This window comes from Gymnoscopelus braueri, assembly GCF_963280865.1.
Source record: "Gymnoscopelus braueri genome assembly, chromosome: 19".
NCBI lineage: Eukaryota > Metazoa > Chordata > Actinopteri > Myctophiformes > Myctophidae > Gymnoscopelus > Gymnoscopelus braueri.
In genome coordinates, this window is record NC_137621.1 from 38518979 (window position 1) to 38544576 (window position 25598).

At 42.7% G+C, this 25598-nt stretch overlaps 1 protein-coding gene across 1 annotated transcript in view; it reads left to right on the forward strand.

Moving 5' to 3' along the window:
• akap6 (A kinase (PRKA) anchor protein 6) overlaps window positions 1–25598 on the forward strand; it is a gene marked incomplete at both ends in the record, with an annotated part of 109267 nt that overhangs the window by 54568 nt on the left and 29101 nt on the right. The window contains one exon of the mRNA XM_080414293.1: window positions 855–1066. Coding sequence (XP_080270419.1) covers window positions 855–1066 — 212 coding nt within the window. The remainder of the gene's footprint in view (window positions 1–854; window positions 1067–25598) is intronic.

Genomic DNA, 25598 nt, shown 5'->3' on the forward strand with positions numbered 1-25598 from the left:
AACATCGACAGACTCAGAGACACATCAAAATAACCAAACTACTGTAGTCATTCTCTAAAACACCTCATTTCTATGTCAAAATGAAACTAGGCAGTCAAAACCTAACAATCCAATTCAAAATGGCAGTTTTGTAACAAAACGATACACACATAAATCATTTGAATTACTCTTTCAAAGTTGCAACAACACATTGATGTCCTGTTTTTTCTTTCCTCATACGGGCTTCTTTTAAATATTGCTCCAGTACAGTACCTCTATAATTTCAATGAACACAAAATACAAAGGCTCCACAAAAAAATATACACAGCTCAACTTTTCTTTTCTGCCATTGCAGGTTTCAATAAACCAAACAAACACAAAAAACACACACAAAGAAAAGTTGAATTACAGTACAGTAATCAATAAAATGTATTACAGTATACTCACAGACACTCAATCAAATTGAGAAATGGGGAGTAAGGGGACAGCTTTGAAGTGATTGTGGTTGGTGAGCCTGGTGGAAACAAACATTATTCCAGATGACAACAAACCCGGGCTGCTCTGGTCCGGCAGATCTACAAGCTCATTCGCATTTGCAATTGGCCCACCTGGCGCCCTCTGGGGTCCGTGCCCCCACTTTGAAAACCACTAACACCAGTAACACTTAAAGGACCACTCCACACATTTTCAACCTATATCTTCATATAATTGGTCCCCACTAATGCTAAAAAATATATTATATACGTAGGTAAATACGAAAGAAAAATACAGTATATTCTACCAAAAGTTCATAGTACATACATAAGGACACCTACAGAAAAAAAGGAAATGTTTTTTTTTTAAATGTATGTGTCCACTGTTGTCTCTGTCCACAGCTCTGTTGGACATCCTTCAAAGTGTGTGTGTCCAGTGGGACCAACTGCAGGTCCAGATCAGACGGCAACACGTTTGGATGCTGAGCGCTCTGCGTTCCATCCAGACCCGCGCCCTGCTCGGCCAACCACAGCACCCCGCGCACCAACCGCCGGCCAATCAGCACGCGGCGACGGCGGCGGCTCTGAACGGACAGACGGCAGAAAGCCCTGAGGTACAACTGTCTGTCTGTCTGTCTGTCTACTCTCTGTACCTCCTTTAGATCACTCTGTCTCTCCGTCTGTCCATCTCTCTCTCTCTCCTCTCTCTCTAGCAAATTTAAATCTAAAGAGGTTTCATTGCATCTTTCTATCTCAATCTCTCTCTTTCTGTCACACGTACACGCACACGCGCACGCACACACACACACACACACACACACACACACACAGTCCACTCTCTCCCTCTCCCTCCAGGCCTTGGTATTCAGCTTTCTGTTTTTTATTTTATCATGGGCTGTTATCTTCCATTTCCTATGTGACTGATCCCTGACCAGCTGTCTCTCTCTCTCTCTCTCTCTCTCTCTCTCTCTCTCTCTCTCTCTCTCTCTCTCTCTCTCTCTCTCTCTGCCTCTCTCTATCAGGGAGTTGTTTTTGATCTCCATGTCTTTCTATGTGTCCCTTATTCTCTCTGTCTCGCTATCTGTGTCCATGCCTCTGTTCCGCTGTCTGTCGCTCTCTCCGCTGTCTCTCTCTCTCTTTTGTGTTTCTCTATCTTTTTCCTCCTCGCTCGCTATCATTCTGTGTTGTTTTACCTTTCTGAAATTCTCTCTCTCTTTCTCTTTCAAGAGTCCTGCGGCCATCTCCTTTTCCTGTGTTTTTCATTCCGTTCCCTTTCTGTCCTATCTCCTCTCCTCTCCTCTCCTCTCCTCTCCTCTCCTCTCCTCTCCTCTCCTCTCCTCTCTTCTCCTCTCCTCTCGCCTGGGGCTATCCCCTGCTCGCTCAGCAAAATAAACAGACAGTGAGGGTGTGTGTGTGTGTGTGTGTGTGTGTGTGTGTGTGTGTGTGTGTGTGTGTGTGTGTGTGTGTGTGTGTGTGTGTGTGTGTGTGTGTGTGTGTGTGTGTGTGTGTGTGTGTGTGTGTGTGTGTGTGTGTGTGGGGCCAGCATCATTAACATAAGAAACGTCCAAAGTAAAGATTCTCGCTTAGAAGTTAACCATGGAGAGAGAGAGTGTGAGAGAGAGAGGGAGGCATGGATGGATGGATGTAGGGGGGGCGGGGGGGGGGTACATGTTGATGTGTGCATGATTGGAATATCAATTTAAGTATTTTTTTCCATATGTGAAATCTAAAGTGATGTTGGCCTGCTGCATGAATAATGTTTTAATGCACGCACACACACACACACACACACACACACACACACACACACACACACACACACACACACACACACACACACACACACACACACACACACACACACACACACACACACACACACACACACACACACACACATACAAAGCAGTCATTTGTTTGTAAACATTTGAAACTTCTCTTTGTCCTTTGTATTAGCTGGTAATTAGCGGCCTCTGTTGCTGTGTTCCCATTGGCTGCTGGGTTAATTGGCTGAACTTGGTTAATTAGATTCTGATCATATGCTAATGCTAGTGTGTGAATCATAGTGATTGGTCTCTCTGTGTCCCTTCCTCCCTCCCCTCCCTTGCACTCTCTATACACCACCTTGTGTGTGTTTATCTGTCTGTCGGTCTTTCTTTCTCTCTCACTCTCCGTTCAGTTCTGACTGTATAACAATTATAATATTAATAGAGCAGTTTCTCCTCTCCTCTCCTCTCCTCTCCTCTCCTCTCCTCTCCTCTCCTCTCCTCTCCTCTCCTCTCCTCTCCTCTCCTCTCCTCCTCTCATCTCCTTTCCTCTCCATTAGCCATGTGACCACAGCACATTAACAGTACATTCATTATCAATGTGGATCTCCCTCCTCCTGTTAAAGCCATACTCCGTTAAAACTGCAAGACACTACTGGCTAATCAGAACACTAGACCACTCCCAGTACACTACTGGTTAACCAGACCACTCCAAGTATACTACAAGCTGACTAGACAGGTATCTGGACACAGTAGATTACTTTAGTTTAGTGATGTATATTCCAAAGATCTGCTACTTTTGCTATTTTATGAATTTGAATCCTGAAAAGTAAAAGTTTTGGAGATATGAGGTTTCCACCCGACAGAGACAATATGAATGAATGAATGGATGGTTACTTTATTTCCGGTCTTAGTTTACAATGAACCATATATGACAAAACACACTTGTGTGCACATACAACAACAAAAAAATCATGATCATAAATGTACATATCCAACCGACTGAACAAAATACACATTCAATGACCAAATAAAGGAATTGGCTGAATCACAATAAGGATGACTTATTCTTTGCCTATCCTCACATAAAGTATATAGCGGTCCATTTTTAAGGGCTTTTCACTCGGGAAGTGACCAGTTGTGCTGTTGTATTTCTCCCTGCACCAATACGGGTCCATTTTGTACACACTCGGAGTTACAAATGGATAAATTACCACCGATAATTTTACTGTGTTGATCTGATTGCTTCTGGCAGATGTAATGGAAATGAAAAAAAAAAAAAAAAAGAAAGCTTATTCTTTATTCCTTAGCAAATAGGAGGGCTACAGAGTTCAAGACTGGTGAAGACCGAAGACAGAGTTGTTAGAAGTGTCCTTTGATCCAAAAAGGGGGGAAATCATCTATAATCAAAAGAAAATTAGTCCAAGGCACTCTTCAAAAGGTTTAAAACGCTTTAATTAAAAAAAAAGCCTAGTTCATAATTGAAAAGGTAAAAAAAATCTTGCCAAACCCTGCTAAACATCATGGTCTGTTAATAATTGCACACGCACGTACGTACACACACACACACGCGCGCCGCGCTGCGCGCGCACACACACACACACACACACACACACACACACACACACACACACACACACACACACACACACACACACACACACACACACACACACACACACACACACACACACACACACACACACACACACACACACACACACACCAGCACACAGGCATGCCTGCACAGAGTGTGTGTTAGAGTATTCCAAGTAAAAGCTTAAACTAAAAAACAAAATAAAAGTGTGTGAGGTCATTCACATTAAATGGTCTATTAGTAACTGGCCCACAATATATCCAGCAGAGAAAACCTGCAGTAGTTGTGTTGTAAAATCACTGAGCGTGGCTTTAGTTACTGTTCATTATCTGCTCCGGTCTTTAATGACAATCAGATGCATGGCCTAATTATAAACACACACACACGCACGCACACACACACGCAAGCACACACACACACACGCACAAACACGCATGCACGCACACACAGTACACAGACAAACCGCAGACAAACACACAACGCCCTTGGCTGACCTTGCGGCATGATGTGTCTGTGACTGTGTGTGTGTGTGTGTGTGTGTGTGTGTGTGTGTGTGTGTGTGTGTGTGTGTGTGTGTGTGTGTGTGTGTGTGTGTGTGTGTGTGTGTGTGTGTGTGTGTGTGTGTGTGTGTGTGTGTGTGTGTGTGTGTTTATGACTCTAAATGGATTGTAAAAGAATGAGCGAGGGCAGAGGTTGAGTAAATACAGTAGGGTTGATATGTGTGTGTGTGTGCGCGTGCATGCGTGTTTTTGTGTGTGCATGTGTTTGTAAGCAGTGTAACTTTGAGGTAAAAACAAAGATTGTTTTGCATCCATTTATGATCACATTATAACTGAGGTAAAGCATCTCTTATGATGTTAATAAGATGTGGATTTCTTTTTTGAACTTTGAATATGGTATCAATAATTAATCTTCTTAATATTCAATTAAAATCAGAGCTGAATGCTCTGCCTCCTGCGATAATGGTTTCTTTGCACTGTCTGCCGTCAGCAACCAAACTAAACACTATTATGAAAATTACTTGAACTCACATAAAACCATGCAAGTAAATTATACATCGTTTATGAGACCTGACAATATTTACTAGTGAAAATGTGATATAGCTGAAGTATTCCTCTGTATATTAGACTTAAGTTAAAGGAGTAGTTCACCCAAAAAATGGCGTTCACTCACCCGGTCTTAAGGAGAATCTTTGCTTGTATAACATTCCTTTACGGTGAATGAAGAATCCAAAGAAAATACTTGATGAATTGAACGGAGGCCAAGATTAACAACAGCAAAAATCGGTTTATAAACTTAAAAACAACACTTGCAGTGTAATCCAAAGCATATCATTTGGGTGTTTACCTTTCAAAAATATAGTCATAGAAGAAGAAAATAAACATTTTTAAACCACTTCCGGTTCAAACCGTGACATGCACGAGCGACGAACGCGCCTGGGCATACAAGTGGGCTTCAACCAGAGCTTATTCACACGCTTGAGTGCCCAGGCGTGCGCGTCATTCTTCTGCTTGAGACTATTTTGCCCTGAAGTACCTTAAAAAATATTATTTTCTTATTCTATCATGTTTTTTGAAAGGATGACACCTCAAGTGTATAGAAGATAGGCTTTGAATTACACTGTGAGTGTATATTTATTTAGTATATTTATTCCTGAAAACATTAAATATAATGTTTTGAGACACTGGTGGCAACACAGACAGACAGACAGACAGACAGACAGACAGACAGACAGACAGACAGACAGACAGACAGACAGACATTAAACATAGTAGTAGCATCCACATATAGTAGTGAGTCTACTATATGTAATGACCTCCATATATGGGCGTATGCAGACCGTTAATCCCCCAGACACTTCAATTAATTCCTTAACGCCGTCACCATGGCAACAACAACAGGTGTGGCTGTGAGGTCATTAATTGGGGCTTGGTCTTAACGAGACGCAGAGGAGTGATGCTGCGCGTCACTCTGGGGTGATATAGAGAGAGACCGGCTCACATACATACACCCCCGACGCTCGTTAAAGTGCATGTGTGTGTGTGTGTGTGTGTGTGTGTGTGCTGTGTGTGTGTGTGTGTGTGTGTGTGTGTGTGTGTGTGTGTGTGTGTGTGTGTGTGTGTGTGTGTGTGTGTGTGTGTGTGTGTGTGTGTGTGTGTGTGTGTGTGTGTGTTTTTTGTGTGTGTATGCGTTCATGTGTGTATGTTTGTGAAGGTATGTGGATACCTGTGTTTGTGTGTGTGGGGTGTATGAGTGTTTGTGGGTCTGTGTGCTTGTGGGTCTGTAAAATGTGCGTATTTGTGTTCAAGCACATATGTGTGTGTGTGTTGTGCGCGCGTACGTGTGTGTATGTTTGTGAAGGTATGTGGATACCTGTGTGTGTGTGTGTGTGTGTGTGTGTGTGTGTGTGTGTGTGTGTGTGTTGTGTGTGTGTGTGTGTGTGTGTGTGTGTGTGTGTGTGTGTGTGTGTGTGTGTGTGTGTGTGTGTGTGTGTGTGTGTGTGTGTGTGTGTGTGTGTGTGTGTGTGTGTGTGTGTGTGTGTGCGTGCGTGCGTGCGTGCGTGCGTGTATGCGTGTTTTTGAAGGTACCGTGTGTGTGTGCGTGTGTGTCTCCAGGCGATAATAACACTTTGTTGTTATTGGTGTTAACATATGTTGCTGACGAGGTTGATGCCTGTCCCTGTCCCAGACCCCCCCCCCACACCCCTCCTTCTCTCATCCTCTTCCTTCCTTACTTTTCTCCTCCTCTTGTATACCTACAGTATCTGTCACTTCTCTCTTTCTAAACCAGTGGTTCTCAAAATGTCAAGGACCCCTAAAATGTATATGTTGGCTGCGGACCCCCATCTGAAAATATATTGTGCCAGGAACCCCCAGAAGAGAAGATTTGTGTTTAAAAAAAAAAACTCAATACTTTCAAGATTTTTAGCAGATTGTATATCTGTTATTTTTGAATAGCCAACATATAAAATATAGATGAAGTCGTTTAAAATGATTGTGATGCTGTATTAACACATTTAGCTGGGGACCCCCTGGAACCCCCCCTCCCAAGGACCCCACTTTGAGAACCACTGTTCTAATTCAGGCAGGTAATATAGTGTCCTGACCTTCTACCATCCATTTAACTATCCCTATACCTATAGCCATTCATGCAACCATCACTCTTTTCCCTCCTTCCATACGTGTATAGAGCTCTCTAGCTATATCAGCTGTATAGCAGGTCATTGAAAATGTTTGCCTATTATTTATTTATTTGTATTTTATTTTTCTGTACCTTTAAATCCTGAGAAATCTGCCTTTTTTATACTTATCTGCTCAAAATATGTGTTTTACCAACCTCTAGATCACTATGTATATCCATACAGGGTATCTAGATAATTCTGTATATTGTTGCTGTCTGCTGTAAACCTTGTACGTCCAAAACCATTCCTTATTTATTACTATTAAAAGTGAAAATAGAAGATGTACAAGTTCAAGTCGCAAGCCTGTAGATCTGCTATTTTCTCTACTTTTGTGCGACAGTCTTGAAGTAGGGCATTCCTTTACATTAAAAAACATACAAAGTCTGAATATGGAGCAGTGGCGTCCCCAGGATCGGCGATCGAAAATCGGCGAAAGTGGACGCTTTCAAGATGTTTTTGGCCATTATCTGTGGAACAGAAGGTCCAATCTGCTCAGTTCAAAGCTTGTTGGATGTGTGACTTTGAGGACATTAAGCACACAATGACACCTTTTCAGGTTATTTGGTTTTTTTTGGGGAGGCGAGATCTTAGTTGGGCAGGCGACCGCCTGCCCTGCCTCTACAGTGGGTACGCCACTGACATGGAGATACAATGTTTCCACCCTTACAGTGACGACATCCATACATAGTGTCAGTGTGATAAAGTGTGTTTCATTGGGACAGAGAGTCCTTCATGTAAATGTCAACTAATATCACACACAGAGCCAGAGAGATTAGACTGCAGAGCTACAAGCACACCTCTCTGATACACGCTGATACGGGATAACACAGGAACATGGACACTTGTACTGTGTGTGTGTTGTGTGTGTGTGTGTGTGTGTGTGTGTGTGTGTGTGTGTGTGTGTGTGTGTGTGTGTGTGCGTGTGCGTGAGTGTTCAGATCTTCTAGTGGTATTTACAAGATGTTGGATCAGTGTCTCGGCATGTCTCGGTAATCTGTGGGGGTAGGGTGGTAGGTAGTGTGTGTGTGTGTGAGAATGTGAGTGAGAGTGAGTAAGTGAGAACGACAGAGAGACTATGCATAATATCAAGTTGTACCTGGTTGAAGGGATTTTCAACTGATATTTACAATATCTTGGATTATATGCGCGCGCGGTGTGTGAGTGTGTGTGCGTGTGCGTATGTGCGTGTGTGCGCACGCGTGTGCGTGTGTGTGTGTGTGTGTGTGGTGGGACGGGTTCAGACGAAGAGATGAGAGAGACAAAGAGAGGTAGAGAAGAGAGAGGTGTTTAATATGGGTGAGAATGCAGTGTAATATTTATCAGCTTTGTATGGTTTTGGCTGACACACACACACACACACACACAATGCGATACAAATGCTTGTATTGTTACAATGTAAGGGGACTGAAATGCACAGAAAATGGAAAATAAACAGACAAATATGAAATTCACTTTGCATTTCAGCTTTAATTGTGAGAGATTTATGAGCCAGATTATAATATTGTAGAAGAAACCCTCCATATTCCAACGTTTTGTGCTTTTTCGTAAATTAATGCCCTACTTGATCTATACTACAGCGTCACTCAAAGTAGCAGATCTGCAAGCTCGAAGCGCGGCGCAAAGCGACGCGTTTTGTGCTACTTTTGAATACTTTGTGCTAGTTTTTCTACTTTTGAATTTGAATCCTGAAAAGTAACAATTGCATAACATGTGAGGTTTCCACCCGACAGAGACGATATGCTCTCCTACAATTCTCTCAAATATAAAAGCAAGCCCAATTCTAAAGATAACATCAGCTGCAGCTAGCAGAGTCTTTTTAAACGGTTTCCACCGTTAAATATTGCCCGTTCAAATGTTAAATGAATCATCTCAAAGCAAAATTAACGAATCCCGCGTTAATTAAAAATATTTGATACATTTTGTATTTCATGAATTTTTCAACTCCTTGCGCTGCACATATAATTCCCCAGCCAGGCAATTGAACGGCCTTCCAAATTTCACCTCACAAGATAACGCAGATGAAGCACTCCTCGAGTACACAGTGTTCATTTATCCGTTTGTAAGGCAGAGCGTATATTCATTCTGTACACCAGTGGTTCTGAAACTTTTTCATGTCAAGGACCCCCAAATGAATATGTAATTGGCCGTGGACCCCCATTCGAAAGGGTTTTGTGCCAAGAAGAGAAGATTTAAGCTTGTAGATCTGCTATTTTTTAATAGCCAACATATAAATGGATGAAGTGGTGAAAATGATTGTGATGCTATATTAACTACTTTGAGAACCACGTTCTGTACACTCTCTGGGTTAAATTAACGCTGAGGATTTTACCGTGTTCATTTTAAATGTGTGATGAGCGTTGGAAACGTTGGTTCAGGAATGTGGGTCGTACCAAATGTCCCGAGTCCTTTCCCTGCGACAAACTCAGATTAAACCATGTTCCTTTGGACACGGGGATACCAATCCTGTTAGAGAACTGAACCAAACAGCCCTGAGCACGCATGCATGCACACGCACACACACGCACACACACACACACACACACACACACACACACACACACACACACACACACACACACACACACACACACACACACACACACACACACACACACACACACACACACACACACACACACACACGCCTGCGTGCGCGGGGGCACACATGCACACACGCATTATGTGTTAGAGCATTCCAGCAGTTATATCAGGTTGGGGACAGTGTAGCCTGGAGAAATGAGAGAGGAAGGGAGCGGGGGAGGGGGGGGTAAAATGAGAGAGAGAGAGAGAGAGAGAGAGAGAGAGAGAGAGAGAGAGAGAGAGAGAGAGAGAGAGAGAGAGATGAGAGAGAGAGAGAGAGAGAGAGAGAGAGAGAGAGAGAGAGAGAGAGAGAGAGAGAGAGAGAGAGAGAGAGAGAGAGAGAGAGAAACAGAAGGAGTGAGATTGAGTTGTAAGTGACCAGGTGGCACTCAGCTAACAAAACTTAAATAATATTCACATCGTGTGTGTGTGTGTGTGTGTGTGTGTGTGTGTGTGTGTGTGTGTGTGTGTGTGTGTGTGTGTGTGTGTGTGTGTGTGTGTGTGTGTGTGTGTGTGTGTGTGTGTGTGTGTGTGTGTGTGTGTGTGTGTGTGTGTGTGTGTGTGTGTGTGTCTTATCAGCGTATGCTGGTACAGACAGCTTGTTGGCCTGAGGCCTTTATTTCACCCTGTAGACCACACAGAGAGGAGACGGGGAGGGGGAGGGGGAGGACAGGAGAAGAGAGGAGGAAGAGGATTCAAGTTCATGGCAGAGAGAAAAGGGGAGAACTAGAGAGGAGAAGAGACGAGGAAAGAACAAAGGTGAGCAGAGAAGAGGGAGAGAATGTAGGAAAGCGGGAGAAGAGAAATGATGACGAGGAGAGGAAGGAGGAAAGGATGGAGAGGGACAGGGGAGGAGAAGAAAGTGGAGAAAAGTAGAGATGGAAGAAGAAGACGGGAGCAGAGAAGAGGAGAACACGAAGATATATGTGTGACAGAGGGGTGAAGGAGGAGGAGGAGAGATTCCGGCCAGAACCCAAGCTATATAGGAGACGAAGGTGAGAGGAGAATAGGAGGTGTTGAATGGAGCAGGAGGAGACGGAGGAGACGGAGGAAAGAAGGAGCGACAGAGGAGAGAGAGTATAGATAGAGGGTGGAAGGAAGTGGAGAGGAGAGGAGAGGCAGAGATCAAAGGAATAAAAAGTAGGTATGGGACAGTACAGGTCTCTCATATTGAATATGTAGCAGGCTAATCCCTCTGCCTGTATGTACCATTTAATCCATTCAATCCGGGGAACGACGCCTCTGTGTCATTTTAGATGTCTTTGGCTATTCAAAAATAGCAGACATACAAGCTCATAGCGCGTTGTAGATTCTGCTATTTTTGAGAAATCGTGAACATTTTTTGTAAATCTTAGATTTTTTTTACATTTGTAAAATATTTTTGTTCCAGGAACCTTCCTGAAGCAAAGAATATATATAAAAGCAAAGAATATATATATTCAAAGATTTGCACAAATGTAATTTTTTTCAAAAAATAGCAGATCTGCAAGCTCATACACGCTATGAGCTTGTAGATCTGCTATTTTTGAATAGCCAAAGTATAAAATAACAAAAATAGCTAAAATCTAAAACGACACCGATTCGTTCCCCGGTCTTAACGGGTTAAATGCTGACCCCAGGTTAGAACTGGAGTTTTTTTTTTTTAAATCAAATTATAAGGTGTTGGGGTACCTGATAGACCCCCAGATCAGCCCCCCCAACCTCACGTTTACCCTACATATCATTTAGAAATAAATTAGGAAGAGCTGTTTGAAGCTCTACGGCTGTGGTCCAGATCCGCGGTACAGATACGCACTACAGCATGGCTCTGCTTTAATGGGGGAGTGTTGGCTATGCTAATGTATGCTTGTTGAGGTCATTTTGAATGAACTAAATCGGGGAGTTTCATGCTCCAGGTGTAGAGATATGTCACATTTCTTTAGAAAGAAATTACTTTAGAGATAACCTGGGCCTTGAATATGGAAAGTTGTACATATTAGGTCAGTTTTACTTAAAGCTCCAGTCTGGGGCTTATTTTAATGAATGAAACCATAACCTTAAAGGTAGGGTAAGTGATATGTTTTGGTTAAAACAAAAAGTATTTTGTTAAAATGTTAAAGCACTATATTCTAATAGTAATCATTGCTATAGAGTGTTTGTTCAGTAACAGGAGTCTCCCCCGTCTCTCCAGCTCTTTAATAAACAGAAAATACATTTTCCGGTAGGTGTCAAAATCTCAGCCAATCAGGAGAAAGTACCCATTTTTAAGCTTCATTTTTATAGTTTTCCAGTTCCAATTTTGCCTGCTAATTTCTTAGTGTCATCACTTCCAATTTCACTTGTTTAATCTAAATCCTGATTGAGTTCTCTATCCTGACTGGATAAAATTGGAAATGAAACTGAAACAAAAATGCATTTTCTGTTTTATAAAGAGCTGAGAGACAAGGAGACTCAACCAAAGAAAATCACTTACCCTGAGTGGAATCACTTAACTAGTCTGAGTGGAAGAGTGCTTATTCAATATAACACACATACAGTGGTTGGAGGTTGAAATGTGGTACTAAGTAGTACTACCTGCAACTCATAATCCCAATATCAACCCCATGGACAATGGGGCTTTCCCCTCTTGCTGAGCGGTAGATGTTTGGTTTGGTTTCAAACCCAAGGTAAACCCCAGGTGTTACAGTGCAATTACGAGAGGACATGAAATGAACGGACTTTAGCTTTAATCCTTTAAGATCAGAGGCTGATTCTACAAATGCCTTAAATCAGTGGTACTCAAAACTTTTTCGGACCTTGGACCCCCCCCCCCCCCTTCTGAAAATGTTTTGTGCTATAGGGACCTCACCAGAGGAGAAGAGTTGTGTTAAAAACAAAATCTAAATTATTTAAAAAAATTCAAACACTTTTTCAAAAATGTTCAAAAATAGCAGGCTCGCAGGGAGTCACAAAGTGACACGCTGTGAGCTTGTACATCTGCTATTTTTGAATTGCCAATACTAAAATCTAAAATGCCCTCCCGGTTTTAATGGGTTAATGAAACAGAAATGTTAAGTTGTGGTAACATTTTTAATTGCCTTGGCTTTTATGATGTCACAAAAACGTACAGTATGGCCAATAAGAATGATAGCGAGATAAATTGTCCTGCTCTTGCAGTTGAAACAAAACAAAAAGTGTCAATGAAAACCTACAGTAGTTTGTACACGTCCACAAAGCCTCTCAACGAGAGTAACTGAAGAAAAAAAATCTGTATGATCGTTCAGGGCCATGAAATGGGGATTTACATTTCTAGATAAGACACTGATTTGAATGTGTCCGTTAAATCAGAAAGACGTTAAAACAGAAATATGATTTTGTCATATTTTTCCCAAAGTAATCATGATTTCTCTGGAGACAGGGGTGTATTTATATATTCATACCATGGTTTTAATTAGCCCGAGTCACATTAGTTCCTCCATTACGTAATAGTTCCAGGAAAGTTTGCTGTTGCACTCATTAACTAACGTTCACTCGAATCCCGGCTGAGCGTAAATGACGTTATAATTGATATTTGAGCAAATAAATAAAACCCCCAAAACGTTTCACAACAGACTGCATGTTCTGACCTTTTTCTGCATTTTGTGATATGAAAATGTAAATACAGTCAATAATCTGCTATAAACTTGCTAGAATGACTTAAATAACCTAAAATGCATTCACATGTGCGTGCCCACTACACCCATAATAAAAAGTCACCTTCACGCATTTTCCTCTGTCTGTCCGTCCGTCTGTCCGCCCATCCATAGAGTTGGGTCATATGCTAGACATGGATGTTGAGAGAAAGTAGTTTAGGCAGCTACTGCAACCTACAAAGCAAGCGGGTTGTTTGTAGAATGCTCTGTCTGACTCACATTCATCAGTTCTCGGCATGGCCGAGACTATGTTTTGCACCCTGTCCGTCCGTCCGTCCGTCCGTCCGTCCGTCCGTCCGTCCGTCCGTCCGTCCGTGGTGCGTCCTTCTGTCTGTGGACAGCTAATCTCCGGCACAGTTGGCTTGATCACAGCAAAACTGTGCACACACACTCCCTGGATGGCAATTTAGAACCTCTGCTCCTGGTAGTATATAAAACCATCAGTACTACAGGTCCTGGTAGGATATAAAACCAGTTCATGGACTGAAATGGTGTACAGTATAGATGACATGGAATCATGTGGATTGACATTACAATAGAATACAGTTTTTTTTTTTAAGGTTTCCCTTCATAGTTATCTTTCTCTCTCTTCCTCTTTGTCTGCCACTCTCTCCCAACCAATCCTCTTTCAGCATTTCCCTCCTTCACCTCCCTCCCTATCTCTCTCTCTCTCTCTCTCTCTCCTCTCTCTCTCTCTCTCTCTCTCTCTCTCTCTTCTCTCTCTCTCTCTCTCTCTCTCTCTCTCTCAATCTCTGTCTCTCATCTCTCTCAGGACATGGTGAAATACTAGAGTTGTTTATTTTTCATTAAAGAAAGCTGGAACACATTCTCCTCTGATAGAGCCGGATACACACGCACAGATGCACACGCACACAAACACACATACACATATGCTCACACATGCTCAAGTATAAACAGCACACATGCCCCCACACACACAACACACACACACACACACACACACACACACACACACAACACACACACACACACACACACACACACACACACATCAATGCACATTTGCTCCCATGTGCACTATACATATTTAGATGCATGGGCATGCACACACACACACACACACACACACACACACACACACACACACACACACACACACACACACACACACACCACACACACACACACACACACACACACACACACACACACACACACACACACACACACACACACACACACATTCACTGTCCTTTCAGTGACTTAATTACATTGTGTCTCTCTCACTCCCTCTCTTGCTCTCTCTCTCTCTCTCTCTCTCTCTCTCTCTCTCTCTCTCTCTCTCTCTCTCTCTCCTCTCTCTCTCTCTCTGTGCTGGGGGCGATCCAGTGGTCTCAAACCCTCACAATGAAAACCACATTCTCATTCATTCTACTCATTTGTATTCATGTGCCAAAGCACACACTTAATACTCAAACACACACAGATCATCTCTCTCTCCTTCTCTCTATCACTCTTCTGTTGGTTCCCTCTGTTATTTCTCTCACTCTCACGCTCTCTTCTCTCTCTCTCTCCCTCCCTCCCTCCCTCTCTATATCAGGTTCTGATGAAAGATTCTCGATCTCGTTCTTAAATAAAAGACAACAAGTAGCTCTGCAGGCTGTAATTGTTACAGCTGCACACTGTGTGTGTGTGTGTGTGTGTGTGTGTGTTGTGTGTGTGTGTGTGTGTGTGTGTGTGTGTGTGTGTGTGTGTGGTGTGTGTGTGTGTGTGTGTGTGTGTGTGTGTGTGTGCGTATGGCGTATGCGTATGTGTGTATGTATGTATGTATGTATGTATGTATGTATGTATGTATGTATGTATGTGTGTATGTGTGTGTGTGTGTGTGTGTGTGTGTGTGTGTGTGTGTGTGTGTGTGCATTTGAATGTGTGCATCGTTCCCTCTCTGGTGTATGCATACTGGACCAGTCCAGTATGCACTCCACTCCACTCCTGCAACATGCCAATGACAGAGAGAGAGAGATTACATTATAAAACATACATTAACCACTTTAGCCCTATTTTATACCTAGGCTATTTGAAAATAGCCGATCTACAAGCTCACAACGTGTCGCATCGATGCGTTGTGAGCTTGTAGATCTGCTATTTCAAACATTTTAGTACTTTTACTTGTCGGTATCGGCCGAGAGCGCAGGAGTCTGTCCCCGTTACAATGCACTACCATGAGCTCCCTGTACTTGCCGCACCAAGCCGTGCCACTCAGACGCTGAGTTGCCGGTGCCCGGGATCGAACCCATAACCTTGTTGGTCCAAAGGCGAGAGCTCTACCGACTCTCCGTATTAATGTTACCCGGACTCAAAGAGAGACAGAAAGATAAAGGGATTGAGGCAGATAGAAAGATAGAGAGAGGGAGGGAGGGAGAAAGACAGAGAGAGCGATAGATAGCGAGAGATGGGGGGAATAGAGGGAGAGAAAGAAAGGGAAAGAGAGCGATAGAGATAAATTGATGCATGGCTTTTTTTGCGGTTGAACCCGTGAGATGTAGTGATGGAGAGAGAGAGAGTTATAGAGAGATGAACTGATAGACAGAATGACAGAGAACAAAGATGGATAGACTGATAGAGAAATAAAACTGATAAAGAAATGTCACCTGAGATAGACGGAGAGATGACGCAGGGCTGTTTTGGTGTCTGGTACCTGTGATATGGAGGGAGGGAGGGGGAGAGAGAGAGAGAGAGAGAGAGAGAGAGAGAGAGAGAGAGAGAGAGAGAGAGAGAGAGAGAGAGAGAGAGGGAGAGAGGGAGAGAGAGAAGAGAGGGATGGAGAGAGAGAGAGGGATGGAGAGAGGGGTGGAGAGAAAGAGAGAGGGAGAGAGAGAGAGAGTGAGAGAGGGATGTAGAGAGAGAGAGAGAGATGAGAGAGAGAGAGAGAGAGAGAGAGAGAGAGAGAGAGAGAGAGAGAAAGGGATGGAGAGATGGAGGTGTTTTTGCGTCTACCTGTGAGGCACCGTAAATCACGGCTGGATAAGGTAATTCCGCCAGCTGTACATCATCGCCGTGACGACAGTTTTACGGCAAGCAGATTGGCCATAAGGGCTGCTGATTAGAATAGGATGGGGGGGGGGGGGGGGGGTATGGGGGGAGGACTGGAGGAGGCAGAGAGAGAAAAAAGAATGTCAAGGAATGCTCTGGAACGCCGTGTTTGGAACTGAAGACTATTGCATGATGGGAGTTAGACCTGGGGGCACATTCGAGATTTTGATTTTGATACACAAAACATCCTGCTTTTCTCTATTTCTACCTTATAGTTCTAAGAAGTTATTGTTCTTATTTTTAGGGGTGCAAAGCAACACGAAGACAACAATGTCAACAGTGCTGTAAAGTAACTAAGTACATTTCCTCAAGTACTGTACTTAAGTACAATTTTGAGGTACTTTTACTTTACTGGAGTATTTCCAATTGTCTATACTTTTACTTCTACTCCACTACATCTCAGAGGCAAATATTGTACTTTTCCTCGTTACTAGTTACTTGCAGATAAAAATTATTACATTAGAAAACATACATTAACCACTTTAGCCCTATTTTATACCTAGGCTATTTGAAAATAGCCGATCTACAAGTTCACAACGCGTCGCACCGCGACGCGTTGTGAGCTTGTAGATCTGCTATTTTCAAACATTTTAGTAATTTTACTTTGGTACTTTAAGTACATTTTGATACCAATACTTGTGTACTTTTACTCAAGTAAATTTAGAATTCTGGACTTCTACTTGTAACAGAGTAATTCTACATTGCAGTATTAATAATTTTACTTAAGTAAAAAACATTTGAGTACTTTTTCCACCACTGAATGTCAATATACTGTACATCTTCGTCCGGTCATGACCTGACAAAAACATATTGCATTGAAACGTTGTCTTCTTGTTACTTGCACCCTAAAAAAAACACTTTACACTTCAACACAAACTGGGACTCACACTAGCAACCTGCTGCTCTGCTCGAGAGCAAGTGTAAAATGAGAGCGAGACAGCAGTGAGAGAGACAGGCAGACATAGAGAGACAGACAGGCCCCGGGTTTGTGTTTAGTTATTTTCAGGCTCATCATTTCTTCCTGCTAATCCACTGCTGCTGAACGCATCACTGAACACGCTGTACTACAAACGCTCTGTGTGTGTGTGTGTGTGTGTGTGTGTGTGTGTGTGTGTGTTGTGTGTGTGTGTGTGTGTGTGTGTGTGTGTGTGGGTGTGTGGTGTGTGTGTGTGTGTGTGTGTGTGAGAGAGAGCGAGAGAGAGAGTGAGCGCGCATACACAGTGTCTATCCTTCCATCTGAAACCTTGTTAAATATTCATTGACAATTATTCTGCTTTGACCGAAGAGTTAGATGATGCTGAGAGAGAGAGGGGGGGGAGAGAGAGAGAGAGAGAGGGAGGGGAGAGGGGAGTGGGGGAGGGGAAGAGAGATAGGGACAGTGAACGAGAGAAAGAAAGGTGTGTTTGCGTGAAGGTGATGAAGGGATGTTTCTGAAAGAGATCTGCGTGGAATATGAGACAGAAAGACAGCCAGACAGACAGACAGACAGACATACAGGCATACAGACAGACAGACAGACATACAGGCATACAGACAAACAGAAAGACAGACGGGGTAAACGATGCACTGACAGACGGAGACAGACAGACAGACAGACAGACAGACAGACAGACAGACAGACAGACAGAGTGACCACTGCATCCTCACAGCCCAGTTGTACCACTGTGACATGTTGGCCAACGTCCGACCAAGTGTCAGATAATTTGACGCTTTCCTGTCGCGCTGCGAGTGGATGAGGAAGACATGATCCAAGCCTATCGGTATACGCAACGCGAATGGCGCTGAGCAGTGGCGTCAGATATTGTGAGAAACACAAGCCACCATGTCTGTGAATACAAGCTACCAAAATAAGCCACTAGGGCCGGTCAGTCAAATGTTATTTGACTAGACCTGCCCTATTTGACCTGACCTGTTGAGCAGTGGTTCTCAAACATTTTTCAAGTCAAGGACCCCAAATGAATATGTATTTGGCCACAGACCCCCATCTGAAAAGATTTTGTGCCAAGATTTTGTGCCATCTAAAAAAAATATGGCAGATCTGCAAGCTCACAACGCGACGCAGACACGTTGTGAGCTTGTAGATCTGCCAGTTTCAAATATCCGATGTCCATAGTGTTAAAGTAGTTAAACTGAAGCAAGCCCAAATATGCAACCACACTTTAGAAACAAGCCCCAAAAAAAAACGCAACTCGCAACTGCCAATATTTACAAGTGACTTGAAAGAAAAAACAAGCCCAAAGTAGCTAAGAATAAGCAGACTTGGCAACACTGGCGCAGAGTCATCCAAAGCGGACATTGCACCAGTCGACATGGGCACTTGCTTCTTGTTTCTACTAGCGCGTTGCTAGACTGTTATGAGTTGGGAGTGAGAATGCACGAAAGTACTCAACCCCAAGTCAAAGTATAGATACTCTGGTCAAATATTACTCTACAAGTGCAACTACAATTGACAAGTGACTCAGTCAAGTACTGGAGTATTTGATTTGAAAAATACTTATTTGGTACTTTAAAGTGTATATATTTTTTATATACTGTATATCATTACTTCAGTACTTCTTTCCACCACTGACTACTGGGAACGTTGAAAAGTGGCACGACAGAGGAGACGATGCAATGAAAGAATTAAGAGAATGAAAGAATTTCTCTATCTCTCTCTCCGTCCATCTCCATCTCTCCTGATGTCTCTGGCTCTGTATTCCACTCTTTCATCCTCTCTTTCTCTCTCTTTCTATTAATTAAAAACAAAACTTTTATTAGCATCCATGTTTAATATACCTGCTTCTCCATCTCACTCTGTATTACTGGCTTTCTCTCTCACACTCGCCCACACACACACGCACACACGCACACGCGCACACACGCACACACACGCACACACACACTCACACTCTGTCCTCTATCCTGCAGAGTATGATTAGCTGTGGGTTTATGAAATATTAAGTATCATTCTTTGCCCTTGGAACACTTCCTCTCTCTCTCTCTCTCTCTCTCTTCTCTCTCTCTCTCTCTCTCTCTCTCTCTCTCTCTCTCTCTCTCTCTCGCTCTCTCTCCCTCTCTCTCTCTCTCTCTCTCTCTCTCTCTCACACACACACACACACACATATCTGCCTCACATTCAGAAACTTTATTACGTAGTATAATATTTCATACCAGGAATCTTTTTTTGTCACCTGGTTCAGACTATAGACAACACAACACAACATTATACTATTATCACACAGCTACAGGTACCATGAACAACATTACACACATCCATTCAGACAAGACTATACATTAGACACAACATACATTCAGACAGTAGACTATACATTAGACACAACATTAGGGGTGTGCCGATACACTCATTTCACGAAACGATACGATACGATATTGGGCACACAACTTCGATACGATTTCGATACGATACGATACGCACTTTTTTATTCTGAAAATATATGGGGGAGAAAAAAAGCAAATGCAAACTATTATTTCTGTTTTTGCATATTCAGACGTGCAAACTTGTAGCTTTTCAGCTTCCACTAGCCGTTTTGAATCCAAATAGGGCAATAGTGTGACACCTGACCCGAAAAAAAACAACATGTTGTCACCCTTTTCACCTCGGGGCTGTTTGCATGCCTGATTATTATTATTGTAAAAAAAACAAAAAACGAAAACGTATCGCGAAATATCGCGGGACGATATATCGGCACACCCCTACACAACATCCATTCAGACAGTAGACTATACATTAGACACAACATCCATTCAGACAGTAGACTCCGTCTCTGCTCTCACCCCCCTTTTCTCTCTCTCTCTCTCTCTCTCTCTCTCTCTCTCTCTCTCTCTCTCTCTCTCTCTCTCTCTCTCTCTCTCTCTCTCTTTCTCTCTCTCTCTCTGTACATCCTCTGTGTTCAAGGACACCATTCTAGTTATTTTCAATATGAAAGCTGGAGCATAAATCAACAGTAATATGACATAGCTCTACTAGAGAGAGAGAGAGAGAGAGAGAGGGGGGGGGGGGGGGGTAGGAAAATTGGAGGGAAAAGAACTAGAGGAATGTGAGGGGAGAAGGAGTAGGATAGGGGGAGACTTGAAGGAGGTGGGGAAGGAGAAACAGAGGAGGAGAATTTGTAGTAAAAGCAGAAGAATTATGAGGAGCGTATTGTCTGGCTATGGAGGCATTACCTTACGCAATAAAACCCCTCAGTGTTAATTCAACTCTGAACGTGTAAGAATGGACCCACATGGCCTGAGGATGCTGCTGGGTAGGCTGCACTGACACCGGCAGAGACTTGTGTGTTGACATGCAGCTGCCTGGCTGTCATGGACATGCCTGGCCAACGTTCAGGTGTCATCATTCATGGGTGTTACTGAGTCCATGGGCTACCATTTAAACTAAAGGACCCATTCAAATAGCCATTGACTTGGTTTTACATTAAAGGACCACTTCACCCATTTTCACATATAATTGGTCCTCACTAATGCTCATTATTAGATGGCACAATTTCTGTCTACTCACAAACCTGCTTACCAAGCCAAACTATGGCTATTTCAGCCTGCTAACTTTCCAAGGAGGAATAGTTTCTATAGTAGCTTGGAATCCCATGGATGATGCCATTGATATGCAGGTCCATAGTCCACCAATGAGACGCAGAGAGAGTAGACAGAAATTGTGCCATCTATCTTATAATGAGCCTTAGTGCTGGCCAATTATATGAATTATATGAAGTTTGAAAATGAGTGAAGTGATCCTTTATCCACTTTCACCTTTAATCTTGTTTTGGACATGTCTTTTTTGGCAAAACATGTCAAACTTTAAATAAAATAACTATGAACAAAAGTTCATAGAACAAAAATATGGAGATACAAGATTTCTGCCCGACAGCGACACTACTGTATATAATTACCCCCCCGTCTCACACACACACACACACACACACATACACACACACACACACACACACACACACACACACACACACACACACACACACACACACACACACACACACACACACACACACACACACACACACACACACACACACACACTCCCTGTCTGCTGTTGTCAGCTCCACTCTCATCACATTCTTTATTCATCCCCACGACGTCAACACATCCATAACTCTGTCAAATTACAAGGAATGAACCTTTAATTAGCTGTAATTTCTCCACTCAGGCTCCCCTCCACCTGTGACACCAAACACACAACAAGCGCACAACAAAACGCACACAAACACATTAATCTAAGCCATGACGTGTCTTATCACACACTGAACCACATGAACCCTAGCGTCCCCTAATGCCAAGGACAACTGGCACCGGTAACTTTACAGCTTTTACATGCACACATGTGTTTGTAATGTGAACAGCACCTACAAGCACCTTGAATGCTATAGGACAACGGGCACCTTTTTTTTTTAAATCCTGGTTGTTATCTCTGCCAGCAGGCGGACGGACGGGAGGCGGAGATTATGTTTTCGCTCCTGTCCGCCTGTGTTTGTCTGTGTGACTGTGAACAGCTAATCTCAGGCCCCCGCTGAACTATATTTCCCCCTGGAGCTATAACTCGTGTCTGGACGGCTGCACCCGACAATTGACACAGGCCAGGGCAGGTGAGCAGGCCTGGTGGAGTTCTGCGCTAGTATATACTGTACATATCGTTAACTTTTTGTGTTTTTTCGCCCGAATTGATCATACTACAGCATCACACAAAAGCATCAAAAGTAGCAGATCTGCTAGTTTGAAACGCGGCTTGAAGCGACGCGTTTTGATCTCATAAATACGCTACTTTCACTATCTTTGAATTTGAATCCTGAAAAGTTACAGTTTTGAACGGGACTATGTTGTGTATATATGTTGCCGTAGTAGTATACGCTGTGTATACTCACACTGTATACGTTGATTTATTTATTTAATTTTATCCCCATTTTTTTACTCTTATGTACCTGTACCAAGCCCCCAGAACCCAGTGGTTTCACTGAAGCCAATTGAACATGCTGGCCATTCATGGTACTGCAGCTTAGTACCTATACATGAACGAGCGAAAACGGTTTCGACCAATGGGCTCGACTCACGAGCATGCGCACGAGCTTGCGCACGGGGCTGCGCGCTTCTGTGACGCAAAACGCGTCACTGTGACGCAAAACGCGTCACAGAAGTGACGCGTTTGGAGCCCCAAATAGGCCTCGCCCACCAAATTTCCAACCCGGAAGAAGGGTTCAAATAGGCCCATGCGCTGGGTGAGTAACTCAATGCAAGTGGATGGGAGGAGAATTCGGGTGCCCTCTCTATTATTTTTAACTCTATGACCTGTACACATTAAATAACACCTTGACCTTGTTCTGGGCATAATAGGCGAGCATTCAGCAAAAATAGGGAAATATTTGCGATGTTTTGAGCATGTAGATTTGTTATTTTCGCTATTGGATGTACAACAAAGTATATACTGTACTGTATAGGGTTTAAGAGGTTAAAGGACCATACCGCCGACAAACATGTCATATCTCCATATCTATTCACTGTTTTATCCACATAGCCTATCATACATAAACATTTTCTGTTAATCTCTTTAATATTACACATTATGTTTAAATCTTCCCCATAGTCATTATAACTTTACTGAACTTACCTGAATAATTGATTCAAGGTTGGCTAAGCATCATTATGCGGTTAATAAGTCATGGACATTTGAATTTCGTTCAGAAATCAATCTTTTCTCCAGGGACTATTTTCTGCTTGACTTTTCAAACCACTCCACCCTTTAAAATGCATTAAAATTCAATGATATTCTAACTTTGACCCCAAAATAAAAAGATAACTGTGCAACAAAATGTTGTATGTTGAATCTCAAGTAAGGTTCAAGTCTCTGTGAGCAGATTTTCATACCGTAATGAAATTAATTTAAAGAAGCCAGTGGCTTCTTTAATAATCATAACAAACTCACTGTAACAAGGACCACAATGGAAATACATGGACATGGTACACAAATCCTACAAATGGTCTCCTAAGTGGCCGCCGGCGTCTGGCGGCAAATCTCGCGAACGTCCTACGTTTACTGGTGCTAGATCTGGTGTGAGAGTGTGTTGCATGGGACAGAGAAAGGTCGATAATAAAGTTGATTTGCTCGTGATTTGTCTCCCTGAAAAAAGCCATTTTAGCATGGAAATATTTTTTTTGTGTGACTTCGTGTCGATCGTGTCCAATATTTAGTTCAGTGACCTTGGAGCTAAAGAATGCTTCAGAAGCTGTGTTCACGTTCACTCTTCTAATGGTGAAATAATAATAATTGCGAACGCTTGCTATGAAACCCTGCTCGGGTTGTGTGTGTCTCTGTCTGTGTGCAGTAGTGTGTGCAGCCGCGCCCCCATGTGACTCACGCTCTCATTGGCTGCTGACAGATCTCAGAGTGGAGCTTACTATGAAGTCAACCCGATCGCCCCCCCAAACACGGTGAAATAGCACGGATTGACAAACGCCAATTCCGTGCATAGATGACTAGGAACTCCGAAACTCCGTGCATAGGAGAACCATATCCCCCCCATTAACTTCAATACGAGGCGGAGGCAGTCACGTGACTTTCTCTCTACGCTCTTCCCATCACGGTGAAATAACACGGATTACAAGTCCGTAAATACACAACATTTTCGAGCTGCGTTCGCTTCCCGCGTTCGCGCGTCTTACTTGTAATAATAATGGTAATAAAGAATGCTTCAGAAGCTGTGTCGTTCACTCTTTTATTGGAAATAATTATAGATGTAATAATAATAATAATAATAATAATAAGTGTAATAATAATAATAATAATGGTAATAAAGAATGCTTCAGAAGCTGTGTTCACGTTCACTCACCTGCTTCCGGTCTCCTAAAAAGGCGGAGCCACCTACGTCACGCAGATACGGGAAGTAAACCGGAGATGGTGAGTCTTGCTATTTTTGTCTTGGCCGCTGCTGTTTATTGGAGCGATGCGTCATCGCGGCAGCCATGTCTTGTTGGGACAGCCGTGCCTCCTAATGCGTGGATAAACCATGTCTATGGAAGCAGGAGGTCTCTCCACAATAAAAATCCTCATAACTTGCTGAACTCTCAACCGATTTTCATGCTGTTTGGTTTGCTACAAATGTCAGGCTTGTACTTATGTTATGGTGTAGGGCAAAATTTGCATACCAAAACACTGTATCTTACACAGATAACAGTTATGGTTATAAAACAACATTTTGTTGTCTCAGATACCTCAGATAGTCAGGTCTGCCTATAGTGACAGCCTGTTTCTATGGCCAGGCTGTGTCCACCACACCCCCTCTCAATATACCAGTGATGTAAAGTAACTAAGTACATTTACTCAAGTACTGTACTTAAGTGCACTTCTGAGGGATTTTTACTTTACTGGAGCATTTCCCATTTTCAATACTTTAACTTCTACTCCACTACATCTCAGAGGCAAATATTGTACTTTTACTCCACTACAATTATTTGAAAACTTTAGTTACTAGTTGCTTTGCAGATATAAATTATTATATTATAAAACACACATTAACCACTTTAGCCCTATTTTATACATAGGCTATTTGAAAATAGCCGATCTACAAGTTTACAACGCGTCACATTGCGACACGTTGTGAGTGTGTAGATCTGTTATTTTCAAACGTTTTAGTACTGTTACTTTTGGTACTTAAAGTCTATTTTGATGCCAATACTTTTGTACTTTTACTCAAGTAACATTTTAAACACAGGCCTTTTACTTGCAACAGCGTACTTTTACATTGTGGTATTGATACTTTTACTTAAGTAAAAAATGTCAGTATACTTTTTCCACCACAGCAATATACGCATAATATTGTATACTGTATATCTATAGCTTATGAACCATAATCCTGCCAACAGTGTGTTTTTCTCTATATCTGTTGTAGAGCTTCTTATGCTGTTTGTAAATCATATTCGATTGCATACATAATTTGTTTGACCATCAGCAGACTGCACACATGCACGCACGCACATACACACACAGTCCATCCACAAACCCATACATACTGTATGCATGTGTGAGCTCATACACAATCAGTCTGTCTCCCACCTGTACTTGTACGACTAACCTGTGTGTGTGTCTTTGCATGCGTGCAAGCGTGCCTGTGTGTGTGTGTGTGTGTGTGTGTGTGTGTGTGTGTGTGTGTGTGTGTGTGTGTGTGTGTGTGTGTGTGTGTGTGTGCGTGCGTGTGCTTCACTGCTTGCGCACACATGTGCGTGCGTGCGTGTGCTATGTGTTTGCTGATAGTGGAAGAAGTCCTTTCTTCATTTGACGGACTCACTCACACACGGATTAAAAACTTAATTAGGTTTTGA